The sequence below is a fragment of the Amblyomma americanum genome, chromosome 7 (genome assembly GCF_052857255.1).
Source record: "Amblyomma americanum isolate KBUSLIRL-KWMA chromosome 7, ASM5285725v1, whole genome shotgun sequence".
Lineage (NCBI taxonomy): Eukaryota > Metazoa > Arthropoda > Arachnida > Ixodida > Ixodidae > Amblyomma > Amblyomma americanum.
Genome location: NC_135503.1, coordinates 21,663,208 through 21,676,210, shown reverse-complemented (window position 1 = coordinate 21,676,210; position 13,003 = coordinate 21,663,208). Strand labels below are relative to the sequence as shown.

At 52.3% G+C, this 13,003-nt stretch overlaps 1 protein-coding gene across 1 annotated transcript in view; it reads left to right on the top strand.

Annotated features, from left to right (window-relative positions):
* The window catches only part of Dys (Dystrophin), a 421,748-nt gene that overhangs the window by 320,507 nt on the left and 88,238 nt on the right, over positions 1-13,003 (top strand). The window contains exons 42-43 of the mRNA XM_077631460.1: positions 7,330-7,511; positions 8,706-8,895. Of these exons, the coding sequence (XP_077487586.1) occupies positions 7,330-7,511; positions 8,706-8,895 (372 nt within the window). The remainder of the gene's footprint in view (positions 1-7,329; positions 7,512-8,705; positions 8,896-13,003) is intronic.

Here is a 13,003-nt window from a genome sequence, read left to right as displayed (position 1 = left end):
TTTCCCGCTACTGCTATCTTGACGCGCTGCACCGTGTGGCTGCTGGGTGCACACACTAATCTAGTTTCCATTATCTCTTTGGCGCTTGCGGTCCTTTGTGATACAGACGCCCATTCGTTTTTTCCTCTCCGGTACCTCTCTCTCTCTCTCCTTTTCCCCTGCTTGTTCTTTTCGTAAATGTGTGTTCGTTTCTGCAGGTTGCGACGAGATGTCTCTTCGTTTGTTTTTGCGTATTTGTTTGCGTCGCACCTTCCGTGGTGAAATCGGATTTGATGTTTATTTTCTTTCTTTATTGTATTTCTCACGCCATCCCTTGCCTCTGGGTCGTTCTGTCTCTCTCCGTATGGTCTCTTTCACGCTCGGGCCTTCGTTCGCTCTCGATTTGGCTCTTGTCTGCTGCCTCTTTTCTTTTCTCTCTCTTTCCTGCGTCCCACCCGCTTCGTCCATTGCGCGACCAGTACCGGCGTCAGAGATTTCTCGGGCCGCGTGTCGCTCGCTGGCTGTATGCGGCCCCCCCGCGTCGGCGTGCGCGCCCCCTGGCAATGCGAGCTCTGCGCGCCAGGTCGAGCGAGCGCGCGCTTTTCTATCGACAGATCTGGTTGCCGCCACCATCGTTAGCGGTGGTTTCCTGCTCGTCGCGACGCATCCTCTGGGTTTTCTTTTTTTTCCTCTTTTGAGTCTGTGCGTGCTAGTGCCGCTTTACTTCACTCCCAAGCCTCTTTGCCGCACGTCGATGATCCGGCTGCGGTGCACTGCGCAGAAAAAGTAAACGAAGAACGGAGATGGAGAAAAAAATGTGGAAACAGGGAACGGCTGGTTTTTGCCCTTCCTTTGTCTCTCCCACTTTCGAAGCTTCTAAACTGGGTTGACTTGTCGCCAAGATGGCCGCCGGGGATTTCGGGTTTTATACTCTGCATCAGCGTCTCCTGTGCAGTGGCGCGAGAACTACGCGGGTTTTACGTAAGAGACGCCGGTAAGGTGCCGGCAGGTGGAAAGTAAACAATTTTCTATCATAAAACGCGTCGTGAATGGCTCTCTACATGCGACAAACTTACCAGATTCCTGTCGTGGAAGCAGACGACGCGAGCGCTGACGGCAGCGCCGGATAGGGCACAACTGTTGCGTTTCTGCGTTTCGCTCCTATAACGGGCTGTGATTGGTTTCTGCTCTGCGCCGAAACTCTCCGAGGAATTTGTAGGTTTATCGCTTTTCTGTGCACGGGTGTGTTTGTTTCGCTGTAGTTTGCACCGAACGTCTGCGAAATGTGCTTCAAGCGCTGCAGGATAGGCTTTGCTCGTAGTGATTTCGATGTTCCAGCGTTTCCGATTTGCGCGCTCGGCGTGTTGCCGCTTTCGGATTTTCCCGCTTCCGTTCGAGGCTCACGCCCTGTTTAGGTGCCGAATAGTGGCCGGAGCTTGAGCTCAGGTTCGGTGCGCGAACAATTTCTCGGTGTTATTGTTCAGTTGTACTTTTTAGCAAGGATGCCGGGACCATGTCGGAGAGAGGATGTAGAGAGGTGGTCAAAAGTTTCCAGGCCATAGGGTCTGCTTTGAAGCGTTTTAGTCAGGCCCTTAAGACAGCTACGAATCCAACAAGGTTATGAAAGGCGAGTATGATGGTTCTCCTAACCCGTACAGATATGTTCAGCTTCCACGACGCCGTAAATATCCAGCCATATGTCTCGAAAGCAGACCCTGTGGCCTGGAAACTTTTGACCAACCCTGTACATTGATTTGCTCCAAGTTTAACATATTTATTATTGTTAGCGAGTGTCCCTGCTAGTGAAGGCGACGAAAAATTGTGCGGCTAGGAACACGGAAATACCGAACTGTTCGCTGACGTCTGTCTAGCTGAAAAGATCTTTGATTAGACGCTGCCTGATTCCTGCTAACGCCGTAAAGGACTATTGGGCTCTTTGAGGTATTTCAGTATACATCTTTGCTTTTTTTATTTCGGTGTTTAAGACATCTAATGCGTAGTTTTCAGCGAAGGAACAAAAAAAGAGAGAAAAACCACTAATGATAGTTGGGTGAGCTCAGTTTGATTTGGCTCCTTGCGCCGTTCATGAATCTTCCACGGCGCGTTCCGAATCTCCCATTCGCTGTTTAGCGATAACAGGGAAGACAGATGAATGAACTTATGAGCGGGGACGAAACGGTGAACGAACTCGCTGCATAAAGGAGCGCAGTCTTCTCTCTCGTTCGCCTTGTTCGTTCCCGCGGGGAAAAGAAGCGCATCGCGGGAGAACAACAGGGCGGACGACCTGGCAAGGAGAGGTGGAAGAAGGGGGGGGGGGGGGGGTAAGACCCGGGAACCAATTTTTTTCGTTGCTGAGGGTCGATCATTGCCGCCGTCTCAAATCTCGAGCTCACGGCGAGGCCTGGCGGCTCGAGAAAAGTAGCGGCGGCAACGCGGAAACAACAGTACCGACAACACGAAGAGCAGAATTAAACAGCAACGCGCAGGCGCCAGAAGCGACAGCGGAGCAGACATTTAGAGCTGGAATGGCTGTTTCTTTCAGTTAACCCGACGAAGCGAGGCCCTTTCTGCTTGTTTGTTTTTGTGTTTGTATCGTGCCGCTATTCGAGTACACTCGACGTTCGCGCATGTCTTTACCCTTTTCCCCGTTATACACCTACTTGTATGTAAGGCGGTTGTAGAGCGTTTTTCGTGCCCGCGCAGGCTTCGAGACTGTGAGCGTAGGTGTATGGAGGAAAGCGTGGGAGGGGGGGGGGGGGGGGGAGGTTGTTGCGGTACGCTGGCAGAAGAACAAAGGGGGATGGCTACGTAAGGAAGAGAATTGCGGAAGCCGCGGGTGCCCCGGACGCTGGGGGTTGCCCGTTTAGCGCGACGACGCCCGACGCGACAAGTCGGACACCGGGGCTTATTAGATGGGCATCTCTCTTGGCCGCATCGTTGACACCGCCGCCTCGGGTGAACCTTCCGGCCTCCTCGTCCCCGCCAAACCAGCTTCCGCCCTCCTCCTCTGTCTTCTCCGGCGTCGTGATTTTCCCGTGTTGGCCAAACTTCTTTTTCCTTAACGCCGGCAGAAGCGAAGAATAGTGAAAGTATAAACCAGCGTCGCCGGTGTCACCTCGCAGTTTTCTCGCCTCGCGTGGGCGGTTTGGATGCTTCGTCCCTGGAGTAGATGTACGGTGGCTTTAGCTTCGGACGAATATTGGAATATTTGTTACCCTTCAATGCAAATTTTTGAAGGCGTTGTGGTGCCCAGCGGGAGGCGCGCGTTGTGGCTTCTTTACTCATTAGGAACTGGTTCTGCATGTACCCGCTAGCGCAAAGCCAGATACCTCTTGTGGCGAGGTGTGCAACCTCTTATTGTGTGGTCGGAATCGACACACCGCACAGTCCGTTTCGCGCATCATACGGTAGCTGCAATTCAAGCTGTGAAAGCACGTCTGTGTGCGCAGAACAGTACGCTTGACCACAGGTTGTCAAGCGTGTTAAATTTGTTTTGGTTTGTCAACATGTCAGTCAGTCAGCGAATAGATCGTCCAATCGATCGAACGATCGGTTAATCAGTCAATCAATAGTTCTATCGATTTATCCCGATATAATAATAATAATAATTGTTTTTTGGGGGGAAAGGAAATGGCGCAGTATCTGTCTCATATATCGTTGGACACCTGAACCGCGCCGTAAGGGGAGGGATAAGAGAGGGTGTGAAAGAAGAAAGGAAGAATTAGGTGCCGTAGTGGAGGGCTCCGGAATAATTTCGACCACCTGGGGATCTTTAACGTGCACTGACATCGCACAGCACACGGGCGCCTTAGCGTTTTTCCTCCATAAAAACGCAGCCGCCGCGGTCGGGTTCAATCCCGATATGCACTGCGCCTTTCCTATGTGATCCCGATATGCATTGCGCCTTTCCTATGTGTGCTCGTGTCCGGGTCCAAGACAGGTCGCGTCGTCACTCGACCAGCAGATGCACGGCGACCACTGAGTGAGGTGATGAATAAGCTCTCCCAGACGTGGGCTCGTCTGCGCTTGGCATCGATCGATCGATCATTCGATTCAAAAAGCACCCTCTCATGCATTCTGCCCTTATTGTGCTCCCTTCGAGTACGCGAAGAGCTTGAGGCCGGATTCATTTCGGTTTTTTTTGCTTTTGGGCATGTGCTCTTGATTCAGTGGCTGGGTGATGACTCAGTTGAATTCACGCGTTTCTTCATCGGTCGTTCGGTCGATGGATGGGTAATCGATCGATCAGTCAGTCCAATTGCGCACGCGTGCACGGAGTGAGCAAATGTCAACTTGTGTTTGTTCTCAAGCTCTTAAAGAGGCTGCGAAACACTGCTTGCACGGATACCGGGTATACTTCAGATGGATTCTTTGTCACACAGATGCTGACTCTTTATGGCGCTCGGCTGCTGACCCGAAAGACGCGGGTTCGATCCCGGCCGCGGCGGTCGAATTTCAATGAAGGAGAAATTCTAGAGGCCCATGTACTGTGTGATGTCAGTGCACGTTAAAGAACCCCAGGTGGTCGAAATTTCCGGAGCCCTTCACTACGGCCTCCCTCATAGCCTGAGCCGCTTTGGGACGTTAAACCCCCAGAAACCAATCCAACCAGATGGTGACTCAACAAGAATTACAGGAATCGATGCATAGGAACGTGAGTTATTCAGTGAAGAAATTTCAAAATACAAGCAAACAAAATGCTGCCCTCAACTCGGTTTTCGCGCACCTTCCCATTGCCATTTCACTCTCCCACTGACGACCAATCAAAGCAACCTATCTGCGCACGTCGTTGTAGTTTGAACATCATGGTTGCCTAATTGCTGTAACTCGTTCTTACCAAGGCTGGCAGCGCCGTTTGCATGGTTACGACAACCATGTGAACGCCCAGCTGACCCAGCGATGCTTCATCGTCACGTCGACGGCGCAGAAGGGAGCACTTAACTAATCAGTGACGTTCCCTGACTTGTGGATCCGAACTGGACCCGAACTCGAGCGCGAGATACTGCGACGGATTGACGGCCTGCGCAAGATAGTAGATACATTTAGCATAGCGCGTACCGCTACTGCTTACCGCCTACAATGGCCTGCCGCTAGGAACGCGCTGATTGGTCATGGCGAGCAAGGCGCGCGCGCGCGCTGTTTGCGGGAACGTGGCGCCATCTGGCGCCGCCCGGTGATCCTCTACAAGCTGACGACGCGCAATGCTAAATGTGAAACGGGTGGCTTTTTGCTTTGCATCCTTGCTTGAGACCGAAACGAACGCTTCTAGAGTGCAGTGGCTCGATCGGATCGATTCCGCAAAACCGTTCTCAGATACGTAGAGAGTAGCCACAAGTGTTGTATTGTATCCTAGGTCGTAGGATGTTTACAGAGAGGCGCAAAGTCCTTCGATGCAAAAAGTAGCCGGAGCCTCTGGTGGTGCATTTTTGTTTTACTTGCTTTACAGCGCTTTTATCTAAGGCAAACAAGTTGGTTTTGTTGATGTAATATAAAGCGCAAAAACTTGACAAAACGTATGTCTGGTTTTTAACACAATTTGCAGTATATTTACTCTTCGTCCAATCATCAAGCTCCCACTAAGTGATGCCATGCCATATGCACTGCTAAAAACCGCCATTGTATGGTGACACCGTCAGTGCCTTGAATTTGTTTTCGCGACCTAATTCAAATATTAAAAACCGGAGTGTACGCGGTACGACCGATGCTAATAGCATCTCTATAACTCATTCTATGCAACCAACATGGAAAAACAATGTACTGATTATGTGTTTCGGGGCCCCTTTAACATGCTCGATGCGTGCACATTAAGCGTTCAGTGAGCGACTGATTCTTCGAGGAATCTTCCGTGGTACTGTGCGATCGTCAGTGCACGTTAAGGAATCCCAGGTGGTCGAATTTTTCCGGAGCCCTCTACTGCGGCGTCCGTCATAGCTTGAGTCGCTTCGGAGCGTTAAATCCCATAAACACCAATCTTCTTTAGGTTGGAGTTTTTTTTTTTTCTCGTCCTTTTCGTGAGGTGCTGTTTCTCGAAGTTACCGTGGTCGAGCAGCTGCGCCGACTGTGAAGACTGAGCGGCGCCCGTTCCGCGCCGTGCTGTGCGCCCGACCTCTTCTTTCGTCGGGTGCCGCAGGAGCGGAATATCCTGACGGCTTCGCGCCCCGCGAGCGCCTTCCATTGTTGGCGCCTCGTCGTCGGAAATGACGGTCGCGCGGCGCAGCGAAGACAAAAGACGGTCGGGGGGCCACCTTAACCGCGAGATCTCCTCCCGCCGCGGCTGCCGCGTCGGCCTTGTCGTGGGCTGCGAAATTTCTCTGTCTCCCTTGTAATTGTCCGCCGGACACGCGTCATGATCCACGCTTGTGCTCGACCTGGCGCGAGGGAACTTGCCGCACGCGGTGACTTTTTCTGTCGCAGTGGGCCAGAAGAAACAGCGTGGCGTAAACTTAGTGGAAGTGCGTGACGTGTGTGGCGTTCTACCCCGCCACTAGTCACCCGTGGGGCAGAAACAGGGAGGCTGACGAAAACGCTTGAAATTACGTTGAACGCATAGCAGCGAGCTGTTAGTGGAAGTGTAGCTAAAACGATAGAGGCAGGACTGCGTGGATTACACGCCAAATTCGAGTTAATGACACCGTAGCTGAGATCAAAGGAAACAGCGGCACTCATTGCAGAGAACAAGCGATCCTTCAGTGTAACAGGTTGGATTTCAGGGTAAGCGAACCGTAGGCAAAGGGCTGTCAGGCTGTCAGGTGGGTGGTTGAGATTAGGAATAAAGTATTCGGGGATTGGATTATTTGGAGGTCAGTGGGAGAGGCCTATGAATAGCAGTTAACGCAGCGTGGCCAAGGATGATGATGGCTACGACGACGCATAATTCTCTGCACGACCTCTTCGTAGCCAATGGTCACGGGAAATTGTGTTTTGACGTTTGTTTTCACGTTGCCGTAGCGTATGTGCGCCCGGAATATATTTGTAGCGATAGCTACATTACGGTAGCATTTCGAGCCTTCAGCGTGGCCACCGTGGCGGCGCCGTTGGTCACGTGGTCGGTCACGTGACCAAGTTCCACTCGGCCAACTGTAGCTATCGCGTCACTCCAGGTTTAACCAGAGCTAAACCACCGCCAATTTTTTTTTGCTCCCGTTACATCACACTTGCTGAGCCAGATCTGGGAGTTCTTCCCAATAATGACTTTGAAAGTGGGGGCATGTGCCGACACTTCGACCTGCAGTTTTCTGCCACGTGTTCGTTGCTCCTCCGTTCAGACGCATTCGGGTCGCGTTGCCTATTTCTCTGCGTTCCGTGCACTTTCCCGGCGTCACGTGTCTGTGCGCGCGCGTGCGTGTGCAGCTGCTGAACGCCGAGCTGACCAAGTGGAAGGCGGCCGTGGACTCCGTGACTCGGCTGGCGCACAAGGTGGCCTCCGAGCCCCGCGGCGCCAACTCGGTGGGCGCGCCCCTGCAGGAGGACCCCGCCAGACTCATGGCCACCGTGGAGAGCATCAACCAGCGCTTCGCCGACCTCACCGTCAGGTGAGCCCATTAATCTCGGCCCCTGCATGCGGGCTGCGCGCGCCGCAATTTCGGGCCTGGGTGCGTTTCGTGCGTGGCTTCGGCTCAGCCGGCAGATTAGTGCGGGTCGGGAGTGAAACAGTTTAGCTTTCCGATATGCTCGTTGGCTACCCTTAGGCCTCTGCGTTGGCTAGAAAAAATAAAAAGAACGCAGTGAAGTCAGGAAAAGATGGGCAACGCGTACGGGCGGAAATCTGCTACACTGTAGGACATATAACACAGTGTAGCTTATCGTAACCAAACAGCGTAACAAGCCCGCTCATGGTCCCTCTCTTCGTCGAAAATGAAGCATTGTGGGTGCGCACGGGTGGATTAATAACAGCGCATGAAGGGAGCAATTCGCAAAACTGTGCGTTTTGTGATCCTTTTGTTAAAAAAAAGGGGGGGGGGGGCTGCTGTGGTCTCCCCAACAACCATTTATCGCTATAAAAGTACCCGCTCCCCCAGCCTCTCAAATCTTCCCATATGTATGTTGCACAACTTACGGCCCCCCTGTTTCTGGCTATGCGGCGGTCTCGTTTAGTTTTACGGCGAGACTTGTTCGGGCTGTCCTGGCCTCTCTCCTTCCGGTTATGCGTGGCTGCACGACAACAGCCACCCACGAAAGCGTCCGCGCGAGGGGCTTCCTCCGGAGCGCGTTCATTATCAGTGTAATCGGAAACCCTGCCATATCTGTCGTGAGGGTCCGTTCGGTTTTCGTCAACCAGCGATCCCCCCCTTTCCCGTCTCCCGACGTGGGTGTCTCGTTGGCTTTCGTCGAATCGGAAGAGAGAATCGAAGCTGAGCCTTCTCCGCCCCCCGATGCTGTTTACAAACCGTAGTGCGCGCATCGAGCGACTCTCAGGCGCGGCCAGTGTATAGAGGCGGTGGGCTCGACTGGACATTTCGGCCCCCTTCAGGAGCCGCTTGCCGCATCGGTGCTCTGGCTAAGTGCGGTAGTGCCCTGGCTTTCTATTCCTGGCTGTCTATTTCGCTTACAGTCCCTTATCCAAGAACGGACTACAGTTTTGCTTGCTTCTCACGGCGTAGTTCGAACACACGTTGTGTGTGCGTGTGTGTGTGAGGCTCCGAGATACCTGGTAGGCCAATGATGTGCGAAACCCGCGAGCTCCGAGATCGGTGATAGAGTGCCGTGTGCGTCACCCGCTCTCGCAGCGTGCAGAACCGCGGCCAGGCCCTGCAGTCTGCGCTGGGTTCGCTGCACCAGCTGGAGAAAGCGCTGGACCGGTTCCTCGGCTGGCTGGCCGAGTCCGAGGCCACGCTGGACGTGCTGGAGACCGAGGCTGACCGCTACGGACCGCGGGACGACGTGCACCGCTCCTGCAGCTTCCAGGACCGGATCAGGGTCAGTGGCGGCACTGTCTCTCCCATTCTTGTACTCTGTTTATTTATTTATTTAGTGCGAGAGCACTAAATGGGTCACTAGCGAAACAGGCCTCCCGTGTCGGGACGAAGCCGGAGGAACAACAGCTGCGGAGCGTGCGCAAGACGGACACCGCCGCCACGTGCCCGAAAGCGCGATTGAGGTGTCCGCTGACCCAGGGAGCCAGTTATGCTCCTTTCCCTTCTTCAAAATCAGCGGAGTCTACAACGTTGCCAACGCCAGGGAACGCCGGCGGCCTATTGCTCCAGTGCCGCGTTTCTGCCGCAATGTTGTCAACGCCAGCGTATGCAGCGGACATCTCTCTCGACCGCCACGTACCTCAAAGCGCGATTGAGGTGTCCGTTGACCCAGTGCTATCGCACATGTAACGCATTTACAATCAGGGTTAGATCGTTAATTTTTTTTGACACTCCGGTCGTCGGGCAAGCCCGGGAGACGAGATAGCGCGCATGTACTGTGGATGTGCCGCACGCGCGGCTTACATCGACCACAACAAGTGTAGCTTTCGGGCTCAAGAAGGCGCGCGGCTGGACTGGTTGGAACGGTTGGGACATGTTAAGATTAGGTTACGAGACCCCAGATCAAATCAGGTCAAATCAGATACTCATTTTCATGCTGGCCAGGGACATGGGGGGAGGGGGGGGGGGAAGCTGCTGTTGTAAACAGCTTGACGAGTACCCGTCCCCCATTGAGCACAAGGACAGGAGCGATATACACATAAATGATGCTCGAATCATGGAATAAAATTTCATGCTTCCATGTGCGAGTACAACATGATCTTCGCAGAAAACTGCGGAACGCTGGTAAATAATTTTACTTGGTTCACTTGAGGAACATAACTTTATTTAGTTGTTAGAAAGCGTTGGAGTGTCGTCTCCTCCGCAGTACGTTCTGTCTTCCGCTCTTGATATGATTTTCAGGCCGCGATCTTGACCACGCCTAATACTTCGCCGCGCATATTGCGTTCCTGCCTTGTAGCCTTCGTGATGGCGTGCTTATGCTTATTTCTTTGTTCTAAGGCGGCGCAGTTCGTAGGGCGAATTCGTGCCGCCGTAATTTCGCTGAGGACGGACCGTTGATAACGCCTCCGATCACCGCCCGTGTCTCTATTGTTGAGGAGCGCGTGGGCTGCACAAATGGAGACCGGATGTCTCGGGGATGGGGGGAGGAGGAGGGGGGGGGGGGGCGTACCGATCTCTCGCGTCTTCAGCGGGGTGTGATTGCTTTGTGGAGGCGTTGTGTATAGTTCGCCGAGCGAAGATCGCCGGGCGACTGCGTCTTCGATTCCAAAGCTTCCTTTGCGTGATGGGCATGAATGAGATGGCTATGCGGTGTAGGGAGTTCAAGCCGGGATACACAGAAGAACGAGCCATCATCGCTGGACCGGGTAAAACTCTGGAGGACTCAGCGGTTTCGCGTAAATACAATACCGTGGGAGCGCATTTGTAGGATTGATTGCGATGCATTTATTGCTTATCCGCATCTCCTGGGAAAAAATCTCTTTGAAACGAACAAACAAGCGAAGGAAAAGGTTATTGGTGATTTTTGTACTGTTTCAGCCAAGCTCATTTCCGCTAAAGGGGTAAAGAAACAAAGTTCTTAACGCAAACAAACGATATGATTTGTTTCACACGCGTAAGGGGATGCTTTCGATAAGTTTCAGTCGCATGTTTTGAGAGGAACATAATTTAATACGATTTTGAACGTTGTCCGAGAAGCCGCTCGGCATTTCCGTGCGCGTGAAGTGACGTCAAGGCGCACTTGCCCAAATTATTGTGACGTCACCGAACCCGATGGTTGTTCACAGGAACAACCGGTTCTTGCCGGCGACGCCGACGTCAGCAGAAATGGGGTAGACCAGGTTGGCAGATCGAGCGTGACGTCAAGATGCACTTCAGCGCTGGCGCCAACCAAGTCCGAAAGAGCCGGCGCTAAATCGTTTCTGATTAATTATTCACCCTTCGCACTGGTGTTTAATAATAATAATTGGTTTTGGGGGAAAATAAATGACGCAGTATCTGTCTCGTGTATCGTTGGGCACCTGAACCACGCCGTATGGGAAGGGATAAAGGAAGGACTGAAAGAAAAGAGAGAAGAAAGAGATGCCGTAGTGGAGGGCTCCGGAAAATATTCGTCCACCTGGGGATCTTTAACGTGCACTGACATCGCACAGCACACGGGCGCCTTAGCGTTTCGCCTCCGTCGAAACGCAGCTGCCGCGGTCGGGTTCGAACCCGGGAACTCCGGATCAGTAGCCGAGCGCCGTGACCAATGAGCCACCGCGGCGGGTCGCACTGGTGTTTCGAGCTCGTTTTCACAACTGCTAGGCGAATAGGCGGCCGCGTTTCGATGGAGGTGAAACGCTAAGGCGCCCGTGTGCTGTGCGATGTCAGTGCACGTTAAAGATCCCCAGGTGGTCGAAATTATTCCGGAGCCTTCCACTACGGCACCTCTTTCTTCTCTCTTTTCCTTCAGTCCCTCCTTTATCCCTTCCCGTACGCCGCGGTTCAGGTGTCCGCCGATATATGAGGCAGATACTTCGTCATTTATTTTCCCCCAAAACCAGTTTTTCTAGATAGGCCTCTTTCAAGGGAAAAATACGGACACCAAAAATAGACTGTACCCCTTGAAAGCCTGGGTTGCTTGTAAAAATTTATTTGCTCAGAGCTCTGCTTAAGGAAATCGCACTAACCGGCGCGCTTTGTACCGAATTTTACAGGCCGCTCCATTTACGGGCCACTTTTAGGCTGCAGGAAATCGGCGAAACCTCGCTGTAATTGCGCGTATTGATCACATATATGGCAGCTAAAAATAAGGAGTAATGGTCCGAAGCGCTACGTGCGCGCGGTTCGTGCTTTCCTTTTGATGACATCGATCGCGCATTGATTTCCAGTAATGACTGTCTGCCCATGGTCGTGAACGACGTGTTCATTTGTAGACCATCCTGAGGCGGTCCGGAGCACGTCGCGATCATTTTATCGAGCTCCAATTCTGGACTAAGCTCCGTGGTCGTAACCTCCACCGCGACGAAACAGCGCGCGTGGGATCCCGAAAACACGGTCTCTTTAGTAATTTGCCTCGGAAGAAATATAACTTGGCGCAATCTGCAGTGTATTAAGAGTATGGCAGGGCCGGTGCAGATATAGGTATAGGTGCCTTCATGGAGCGTATCTTTAGCTAGCAGAGCTTAGCACCGAAGAAGGCAGTGGACACGAATTTCTGAATTTTTTTTCTTTCCTTAGGAGCCCGCAACGATGTTCGCGATGCCGTAAACATCTTCTGGACCCGGAGCTGGAACGAAGACATACTTTAAGTTGATTGTTAACGCTCGTAGCATATAGAAAACTTAAAAGTCAGCAAGGTTCGTTAGTGCAGTCGGCAAGTGGAATAAGTATTCGTGAAGACTGAGACTGGAGAGATTCGATATAGCGTAATAGTGTAAATGAAGTTTAGTGCTGTTTTAATGAAATTTAGATTTCTTTTTATTGCCATCTAGCGTTTTTTTGCTTTGGCCTACGGGCTCCGGTCCCTGTTTAATTTGATATATGTGGTAGCCTCACACTGACGCCATGACATCCTGATCCGCTTACTTAAGCTAGAAAACAACCTGCGCATTTTAACTTAAGCGCGAATATATCGAGCAGATTTTGTATACTCTATAGCTAATAGCGCTACTTGTCACAGTTAGGCGAGCAATACTGTAACTTTGTTTCTCATCTCTAAGCTCGAGCACGAATGCTTGTCGCTTCATCACCGCGACGCGCATCTCGGCCTTTGCAGGACCGGTTCTCATCTTGTCGCGCTGGCATGTGGCGTATTCTCACCACATTCCAATGTACTGGATAATAATAATAATTATAATTGGTTTTTTGGGGAAAGGAAATGGCGCAGTATCTGTCTCATATATCGTTGGACACCTGAACCGCGCCGTAAGGGAAGGGATAAAGGAGGGAGTGAAAGAAGAAAGGAAGAGAAAGGTGCCGTAGTGGAGGGCTCCGGAATAATTTCGACCACCTGGGGATCTTTAACGTGCACTGACATCGCACAGCACACGGACGCCTTAGCGTTT